At 41.0% G+C, this 10,652-nt stretch overlaps 1 protein-coding gene across 1 annotated transcript in view; it reads left to right on the top strand.

Moving 5' to 3' along the window:
- Positions 1-264: 264 nt before the first annotated feature.
- Positions 265-10,652, top strand: part of TRAF3IP2 (TRAF3 interacting protein 2) — a 44,426-nt gene continuing 34,038 nt past the window's right edge. The window contains exons 1-2 of the mRNA XM_044675412.1: positions 265-280; positions 2,231-3,058. Coding sequence (XP_044531347.1) covers positions 265-280; positions 2,231-3,058 — 844 coding nt within the window. The remainder of the gene's footprint in view (positions 281-2,230; positions 3,059-10,652) is intronic.

The following is a 10,652-nucleotide window of genomic DNA, read 5'->3' as shown; positions in this document are numbered from 1 at the left end:
TCAGTTAACTTGTCCATGCTAGCACTGCTTAGAATACCTGGTGGCAGCTGCCTCTATTGAAGTGATTAAGGAGTAATTAAGCAGCTTATATTGGACATGTCCTATAAAAAGTTATCAAGACTGCAAATGTCACAATGACCTTTTCTCAATCTCTCTCTCTCTCTCTCTCACCCACCTAGGGTTTTCTTTCTTTATGGATTCCAAGCACATGTGAGACACTCCAAACACTGATTGTGCTGTGGTTTGATCCACTCAAATTGGAAAATGACTTCAATCACAGGTGAGTCCAACTGAATTAGTTCATTTACTTTCTAGGTTGAAAATCAGCCCAAGTACAACTGCTCAGAATCCACATATATTAAGATTTGGTTCCCTAGCGCACACTGGTTTTACTTTTTAGAAACCATATCCTTGTGGGACAGCTGGGTAGCTCAGTGGATTGAGAACCAGGCCCGGAGATGGGAGGTCCTAGGTTCAAATCTGGCCTCGGACACTTCCCAGCTGTGTGACCCTGGGCAAGTCACTTAACCCCCATTGCCTAGTCCTTACTGCTTTTCTGCCTTGGAACCAATACTATGTATTGATTCTAAGGAGGAAAGTAAAGTTTTAAAAAAAAAAAAAAGAAACTATATCCTTAAGAATATTCTCTATTTAGTGTCTACACTCATCCCTTGTTGGGGTGTGGGGACAATCCTGAGCTCTTAAGACTATGCCAGCAATCACTATTTGTATGACCCTGGGCTTAATCGTTTTGAGACCCCTCAGTAAAATAGGAATATCACAGAGCTGTTGCAAGGATCAAATGATTTTTATAATATGCTTTGTAAATCTTGAAGTGCTATACAAATTGCCATCATAATTATTATTTCTATTGGTCTGATTCTTTTATATTAAGTGTTCTGTGGACTACTGCACAGGTGTGTTTTAGGGGCAGCTAGGTAGAGTGCCAGGGCTAGAGATGGGAAGACCTGGGTTCAATTGTGACCTCAGATACTTCCTAGGTCACCAAGTCACTTTCTGATCCCATTTGCCTAGCCCTTACTGCTCTTCTGTCTTGGAATGATATTAGTGTGGATTTTAAGACAAGAAGATAAGGGTTTTAAAAAAAGTTTTCTTTATTCAACTTTGATTTTAAGATATCATGAATACTCTTAATTCATTATCATTATTGTTGCTATTACTACCAAACAAGCTGGAAAGGTTTCAAGCCCAACAACACAGTTTATCTTTCATCTGAGAACTAGCTGTATAAACTAGCTATATAATTTTGTATATTAATTTTAATCTCCACATAGCTTAGCTAAGTAGAGAACATTAGGTGAAATGGTGGAAAATGTATTTGACTTGGAATCAGGAAGTCCTGAGTTTGATTCCTATCTCGATTTCTTAATAGCTACATGTCCCTGGGTACTTCATTTCTTTGTCTTAGTTTCCTCATCTGTAAAATGGGGATAATAATGGCACCTATCTCATGGGATCCTTGTAGGTTCAAATGAGAGAATGTATATAAATTTGCAAACCTTAAAATGATATATAAACGAGAAACTAATCACTAAAGGATAAGCTACTAGGTAATAATTAGTTTGGCCATAGTGACTCATGAAGCTAGTCAACAAAAGAATGATCTTCTCCTTGAGGCATTTCCTAATTCAATAATACTTTGTGCAACTCTGCCTCACTTAAATCCAAATCACATGCAAGTCAAGACATCACCCTGTGATTCCAATGGACTTCTTCAAAATGAAGGACAAACAACAATTTATCAGTTGACTACACTTTGTACAATCCTATGTAAATTATTTGCAAGAGGAAGTGTTTCATACCTGTCTTTGTATCCTCAGTGGCATTAGTCAACACTTTTTTACCTAGAATTAATACTAAGTATCAGTTCTACCACAGAAAAGTAGTAAGGGTGAGGCAGTTGGGGTTAAGTGACTTGCCCAGGATCACCCAGCTAGGCAGAATTTGAGACCAGGACTTCCCCTTCTCCAGGCCTGCCTCACTAGCCACTGAGCCACTGCCCCTTTATTAAGTAGACACTTAATAAATTCTCATTAGTTGATGTAAAGATATAGAGAGGCTGATTTCTTTGGGTGGTGCTATTATTGAAGTATAACACTAAAGTGTAAGCAGATCATTAAAGATGCCTCTCAAAGCTGTATTCAGAGGTGAAATACAAGAAACATGTCCATTCTGAAATCTTATGTTTTGTTCTGTTTTTTTGTTTCAGAAACTAGAATGAACCGAAGCATTCCTGTTGAAGTGGATGAATCTGAGCCCTACCCAATTCAGCTGATGAAACTATTCCCAGAATTTTCCCTGGAAGAGGAATTTGAACCACCTGGTCCAAATGGTGGCAGCACAGCGCACCGTGGTTCATGCCCACCGGAAGCCTGCAGCACTCCTCCAGCAGACTCTTCCCCCTCCAGTAAGGCCCAAGGGCCCACAAACCACCACCACTGGCTTGTAGAACATCAGGACAGATGTCTGCGTAAAAAGATCCTAGAGGAGTGTGAATACAGCTTCTGGAAGAGACACCCAGATCCCAGGAAAGAATTCCCTTCTAGTTCCTCAGCTGCCAGTGAGTCAGTGGTTGGAGCACTTCCCCCTGAGCATCCGTTTTCATTTATGGAAAAACGAAATCAGCAGCTGGGATCTCAGCTTTCAGCAGCTTCTCCTGACACTGGCCATGACTCAGGCAAATCAGACCAAAGTTTACCTAATGCATCAGCAGACTCCCCTGGCAGGAGCCAAGAGAATGTGCACAGACAGCAGCCCCCTGGGAACCGAGGGCCATTGGATTTGCCCACAGTAGACACTGGGTATGACTCCCAGCCTCAGGATGTCTTGGGTGTCAGGCAGCTGGAAAGGCCCCTGCCCCTGATATCTGGGTGCTACCTCCATGACTTCCCCAGGCCTCTCAGGTCCAGAGAGTTTGTCCAGGTTGGACCTCAGAGGCACCCGCGATGTGCACAGATGCTGCCTCCTGATCCTTTTCCACATGCTCCGTGGAACTGTCAGTACCAAGGCCCAGGAGAGCCAGATCACCACGTTCCATGTAAGTCCCACTTTAATTATATCAAGCACCCCACACTATCCTGTGCTACTGAGTGACAGCATCCCTTCATCACTTCCCTTCATGTTGATTGACCTGGACAATGCAAGATGCCAGGAAAGCATTTGACTTCCTTTATATAGTCTCCATATGTTGGTGGGTTTGGCCATTGTTGTTATTGTTGTTTTGAGTTTTTCCCAAACCAATTCCACTTGGAACCTCTTTGGATCAGTAACTCAACAAGCATTTCTTGGGGCAGCTAGGTGGCTCAGTGGATAGAGAGCCAGTCCTTAGAGGGAAGATCCTGGGTTCAAAACTGAACTGAGATGTCCTAGCTATGTGACCCTGGGCACGTCATTTAGCCCTTGATTGTCTTGCCCTTACCACTCTTCTGCCCTGGAATTGACACTTAATATATGATAGAATAATAATGGAAGGGAACGGTTTAAAAAAAAAAACAAAACACAAGTATTTATTAAGCTCCCACTATTTACTGCCCATCGTACAAGGTGCTGAGGAAAGAAATACAGAAACGTATCGGTCCCTCCCTTCTGGGATTGTACATTCTAACGAGGAAGACAATACATATAGGGAAGTGGTGGCCAGAAGAAGGATGTTTTGGTCTCAAAAGTCACATGGATGGTGAACGGAGTCATAGGGCATTTGCCTTTCAAGTAGAGATGGTACTCTGGAATGAAATATTTTTCAATATTTCAGAGCAAGTTCAGAATTTCAGAGCAAATATTGTTCAGTCCTGTTAAACACGAGAACCAGGGTGGGAATGGTAGGAGGAGGGCCATCCATGGAAGCAGGGCAGATGTTAAGATGCCCAAGTTGGATAGCTGTCCTAGTAGATGGCTGGATGGAATATTAAGCATGGTGTAGGACCAACTAGATAGAATAGATTGAGATGAGTTTTCCCTCATTCATTCAGTCCTCAGAAGAAAAGACAGAATGACCTAAAAAGGCCTCCCCGACAGGAGCTCTGTAGCCACTACAAAGACAAGAGATACTCCTGTGATAATATTTACAGCCTTATAAGTACATTGTCTGAAGAGCAGTGGGGCTGCTGAAGAGATCCTGGGGCTCCTTGGTCGTATTTTGTCTCTTCTTTTGTATCTTGGCTTTGACCTGGCCTTGGAAAATGGATGAGGTTTTTTGTACTTTTTGTAAAATTTGTCACGTGATAACTGAACAGTATAAATAGAATAAAATTGACTCATGTAAAATTCAAAAAGCAAACAACCAACTAACAAGCATTATTGTGCACCAGGCATTATGGTAGGGACCGGGGGTATAGAAAAGGGCAAAAATAGTCCCTGCCTTCAAAGAGTTTTATTTAATGGAGGAGATAACATGTATATAAACAGACACTTACCAGATCCATAGAGTGGATGAGAAGTAACATTAGAGGGAATGGCTCTGGCACCTTAGGGGGCTAGGAAAGGTCTTGAGAAGGAGATGGCTTGAACTGAATATTGAAAGAAGCCAGAGAATCTAAGAGGCAGAGATGAGGAGGGACAATATTCTACCAGGATAGTTCAGGCCCAGGCCAGAGACCCATGGCTAAAATGGTTAAAGTGTGTCAGGGAGGAAGAGGGATGCTGCCCTTTCCTAGAGATTCAACTGAACAAGCACTTATTGACTGTCTGTTTTGAGATGGATCCTGGGGATAGAAAGACAAAACCAGTAAACTCCTGCCCTCAAGGAGCTTACTCCATTCCACTGGAGATTCAGTTTAGCTGAAACTTGCCTGAAGCCAAAAGCAAATCTAAACCACACTCTGATAACTCACTGGCCAAGATTCTTTTTGCATTTATATCTAACCAACTTACACACTTCTGGACCACTCCCTAGCTTAGAATGATGTTGGTGAGTTGGCAGAGCAGGACCTAATTGGTTAAAGAAGTCTATCATGGGGCACTGATGAATTCTCTGAAGCATTTCAGAGACAAAGCAATTTCATGTGAGAGATAAGTTGTTTTCCCAACAAGCCCTGACCTGCCTGGCATTTTGTATTTTATAAGTGGCCTTCCCTTTTTGCCTGAATCTTTGGGGAACTTTGATCCTGGCCTTGGGCTGTAATTTTCACTCCCATTCTCAGAACTGCTATACCTTCCTGATGTGATCCCTAACTAGCCTGCCTAGTCTTCTATCTCATCAAATTCTCATCACAGCCATTCATCATGGGAAGCTTAGGGGCTCTCTCTTTTCTAAAGAGTGCCTCATTGAATTCAACTGTCCCCTCTTGGTGGAAGGGGAGACATTTTCAGAGAGAAAGGACCAACTTAGCTCTTTTTTTTTTTAACCCTTACTTTCTGTCTTGGAATTGATACTAAGTATGGGTTCCATAACAGAGGAATGGTAGGGACTAGGCAATTGGGATTAAGTGTCTTGCCCAGGGTCATGTAGCTAGGAAGTGTTTAAGGCTCAGTTTGAACCAAGGATTTCCTGTCTCCAGGCCTGGCTCTCTATCTACTGAGTACCTACAGCCTTCTTGAATGTTAGAAGGTTTTTGCTGAGGCCACTGGGATTTGAAAGGAACTACTGGGTTCCCTACTGGACATCAGGGAACAAGAGGTGATGAAGTTCATCTGACAGAATCCAGGCAGCCTTCAGACTCCCAGAAGGTTACATTAGAGAAAGTGACTGATGCCACGTGTCCTCTGTGTGGAATGTTTTCTCTCCCATGTTTACCATTTGAATTTCTTGTCATCTTTTAAAACCCAGTTCAGGCAGCCTTTGTGAAACAGCTTGGTACAGTGAATGACAAGAGTTCTGGCTCTATAGGCAGAGGATTTAGGTTCAACTCCTATCTCTGATACTACCAGTAGGAACTTGGACAGGTCATCTTAACTTTACTGGGTTCCAATGTCTTCATCTGTAAAACAGGGCACCACAGTGATACAGTGGATAGAGTGCCAGGCCTGGAGTCAGGAAGACTCACCTTCCTGAGTTCAAATCTGGTTTCAGACACTTATTAGCTGTGTGACTCTAGGCAAGTCACTTAACCCTCTTTGCCTCAGTTTCCTCATCTTTAAAATGACCTGGAGAAAGAAATGGCAAACCACACCAATTATCTTTGCCAAGAAAATCCCCAAATGGAGTCTCAGAAAGTTGGACACATCTGAAATGACTGAAAAATAACCATAAAATAGGAGTTGGACTAGATGGTTTCTAAGATCTTTTGGGGCTCTAGTTCTAAAGCTTCACTGATCTATTCAAGGCACATAATGGATCTTAATAAAATGCTAATTGTCTGACTGCCACAATCTCAACACACACACACATACATATACACATATGTCTCACAGCCTTTTTCTTTGCTCTTTTACATGTATCCACTTAGCTTGTAGAGGATGGCTATCTATGAGGGTGTCTTATTACTCTACTAACCTTTCTTTTTCTAAACTTCATATCTGGGGGGAGCTAGGTGGCTCAGTGACTTAAGAGCCAGACCAGAGACAGGAGGTCCTGAGTTCAAATCTGACCTCAGACACTTCCTAGCTATGTGACCCTGGGCGAATTACTTAACTCCCATTGCCTACCCCTTACTGCTCTTCTGCCTTAGAACCAATGCCCAGTATTGATTCTAAGACGGAAGGTAAGTGTTTTAAAATAAAATAAAATAGAATAAACTTTGTATCTACCCTAAGAACAACCTCAACACTGTTGTCGTTATTCAGTTGTTTCAGTCATGTCTGACTCTTTGTAACTCCATTGGGAGTTTCCTTGCCAAAAATTACGGGAGTAGTTTGCCATTTCCTTCTCCAGCTCATTTTGCAAATGAGGAAACTGAGGCAAACAGGGTTCAGTGATTTGCCCAGGGTGACATACCTAGTAAATGCCTAAGGCTGGATTTGAACTCATGAGGATGAGTCTCTCTGATTTCAGGTCTGGCACTTTATCCACTGCACCGCCTAGCTCCCCTCAATAAAAGGTTTAGTAAATGCTCAATGAATTTAGCTGAATGGAAACGATATTATTTGAAAGGGTCTAAGACCACCTTCCTATAAAGTATCTCAACCTATCGCCTCAATGGCTGAGATTGCTCCTTTAGAGTTTTACTTCCAGTTGGTAATCACCCACTTTTGAAATGAAAAGATCCACTCCTGGAAGTAGTGACACAGTAAGTGAGTCACTATCACTGTAACATGAATTAGTTCATTTTCTTCCCTGGGCTGCACCTGAGACACCGCAGAGCACCCTTCACCTGGAAGGTGAAGATAATGATTGATAGCAGGGAGAGAGCCTGGAAGGGGTAGGTGGGGCAAAAGACTGACTTCACTCCTGGAACATTCTTGCATATAGCTAGTCTGGCTTTCCAAGGCCATGTAATCTCAGGGAGGCTAGTCTGAGTCTGCTCAGCACAGCAGAGGAGGCTGGGTATGCTGCTGGGACAGTCTCAGAATATTTCAGAGAGCTCTGGCCCCATGGGCTGTCCTCCCACTCCCACGCTCCCACTTGGAGGCTAAAATCTCAAGGCAGGTGTGTAAATGTCCAATTACTTAAACACTGCCAATAAAGCCACTTCAGAAAAAAACCCATTTGCCTGAAGGGTACACATGCAGTTAGAAACCAGGGATTTCAATGATTTTAGATTTTCTGATTTGGAAATTTTCTTTCTGATTTAGCCTTTCTAATTTAGAAAAATAGTTCTTACCCCCCCCCCATGAAGATATAGATTAAATAATGATCCTCTAGCATATATATGGAATATTTTATCATTTTGTAATGAATAGCACAAAATGTTTAATTTCTTTTTGGAAACCTTTGTCAAAAATGGTTTCAGAAAGGGTAAAACTGGAAAAGCAACAAGAGAAGTTCCACCAATCACTCCAAAATATAACAAATAATGATTGCATAAAGTTTGATGATATGATAATATTTAAGACTTCCACTGACATAGGATTGAGCCAGGATAGTGAGTGTGCAAGAGTTTCTCAGTATGAAAACATAAAACAAAGAAAAGAAATCTATAAAATAATACCTAGTACTTATATAGCATTTTCAGATTTGCAAAGTGCTCCACAAATATTACCTCATTTATGCCCACAATAATTCTATGATGTGTAAGTACTCTTGTTATCCCCATTTTACAGATTAGAAAACTGAGACAGATAGAAGTTAAATGTTTTACCCAGAGTCACACAGTTAGGAAGTATCTGAGGTTAGATTTGAACTGACTTAGGGTCCAACGTTCTATCCAGTGCTCCAACTACTATGGATGCTTCATTTTATTACGGGGCTCCAGAATGACTTTGCAAAGGAAAATGAATAAAACAAAAACATTATTATATATAGGCATGTTGCAAGGCTCAAATGAATTAATGGATGAGAAGTACTTAAATATTAAGACTCTCCATGCTGTATAAGTGGAAATTTTGTATCTTTTGAACTATGTTCCCCAGAATTCCTTTTAGTATTTCCCAGAATTCCTTTTACTCTCTCCACCACATTGCGTGGTCATATTTTGTATATAGTTGGCTATAACTCTGCCTTTTGGCTCCCTTTTTTTCTGCTATCACAGCTTGGTTAGCTAGTTTTTTTTTTTTACTTTAGTTATTATTAATAAACTTTATAAAATGTAACTTAGAATACCGTATATTAATTTTAATCTTTACAATACCTGCCTGTTATTATTATCATCATTATTTTAAAAACAAAACCCTTACTTCCTGTCTTAATAACAACTCTAAGACAGAAGGGCAAGGGCCAGGCTAGGCTAGTAGGGATGGGAAAGGATACAGGATTAAATGACTTGCCCAAGGGTATATGGGTCAGAAGCTAGATTTGAACTCAGAACTTCCCAACTTCCAGGCCTGGTACTCTATCTACTGGGCTACCTAGCTGCCCACTATTATTAGTAGTGTTATCCTCCAGTTACCAGGCCCCCAGTTTGGTGATGACTTCATCCCCTGACCCTTCTATTGCATTCCTGCTGAACTCAAGCAATGTTGATAGTGCTGGTATGTGCTTAACGAGACATATACACTTATACTTTGAATTTTTTTTAAATCTTTACCTTCTATCTTAGTATCAGTTCTAAGAAAGAAGTATGGCAAGGACTAGGAAATTGAGGTTAAATGTGACTTGTCCAGGGTCATATAGCTATTAAGTGTCAGAGTCCAGATTTGAACCCAAGTCCTCCTGACTCCAGATCTGGCACTCTATCCACTGGGCTACCTAGCTGCCCCACACTTCTAATTTTGATCTGCATCATTCACACTTTCTTAAGTCTTAACAATCAACAAAACAATAAATCAAGCTGTGATGTGTAGGAATGGTGGATTTCAGAAGTGCAACTGCTTCTTTTGAACGTTTAACTTTGGGTTCTGCCTTGAGGTTAGAGCTGCTTACAGTACCTCTTTAGCATATCTACATCATTAAATGATGGAACACAAACAATCAGATAAAATAAACGGGATAGAAGAAATAAGTAGAAAAGAGCTATTTAGAGTTATGCACAGCTGCTAACAGCTGTAGAAGTCCCTATAATAGTTTATATTGGCCATTTTCTATCCTACTCAGAGTACTTTATATCATTCAGGAGAAGGGGAGAGGAGGTATGACTTGAAAATAAGTCTCCATTTTTCTTTCTTTCACACTATTTAATAAGGAAAACAAATATTGATTCATTATGTAAAACCTTATGCATAACTTTTGGTTTTTCAAATTCTAAACCATAATGTGGTAGAATAAAAAGAGAAGGCTTGAGTTCAAGTCCTAGCTCTATCACTTACTAGGCATTTGACAGTGTGCAAGCACTTAATTTCTCTGAGCTTCAGTTTTTTCACACATCAAATGGGAATAATAGTATTTGAAGTGTCTCTAAAGGTGATTTGTTTTAAGAAAAGTACTTAAAATGCTTTTTTTTAAAATGTGAACTGATAAAAGAATAAGACGTTAATTATTGGGCTCAAACAAATCAGAGGATAGATGCATCTAGGACCATAGATTTAGACATTTGGGGTCATTTATAAAGGAAGAAATTGACTCCCAGATTGTGGCTTACCCAGGATCACATAGATAGTAAATGTTTGAGGCAGGATTTGAACTCAGGTCTTCTTGACTCTAGCCCAGGAGTTGGCAACGTATGGCTCTCGAGCCATATCTGGCTCTTTTGAGGGCCAGATATGGCTATTTCTGCAGGAGCCATAAAGTCTATTTTTTTTCAGGCGCTGTTACATGAGAGCGCGCTGTGAGCACTGTACGTCTCTCACAAAATTACATTTTAAAAAATGTGGCGTTTATGGCTCTCATGGCCAAAAAGGTTGCCCACCCCTGCTCTAGCCCAATGTTCTATTTAATATGTTATCTAGTAGCCTTGTCTAGGGCAGCGAGGTGGCACAGTGGATAGAGCACCTGGCCAGGAGTCAGGAAGACCTAAATTCAAATTTGACCTCAGATACTTACTAGTTGTGTGACACTAGGCAAGTTGCATCACCCATCCAGGTTTACAGGCCCTAGGTTAAGACCACTTCCACTAAACCACACATCTTCCTAATTTCCTTCCTTCCTTCCTTCCTTCCTTCCTTCCTTCCTTCCTTCCTTCCTTCCTTCCTTCCTTCCTTCCTTCCTTCCTTCCTTCCTTCCT

Source organism: Gracilinanus agilis, chromosome 4, assembly GCF_016433145.1.
Source record: "Gracilinanus agilis isolate LMUSP501 chromosome 4, AgileGrace, whole genome shotgun sequence".
Taxonomy (NCBI): domain Eukaryota; kingdom Metazoa; phylum Chordata; class Mammalia; order Didelphimorphia; family Didelphidae; genus Gracilinanus; species Gracilinanus agilis.
This window is presented reverse-complemented; position numbering and strand designations above follow the sequence as displayed.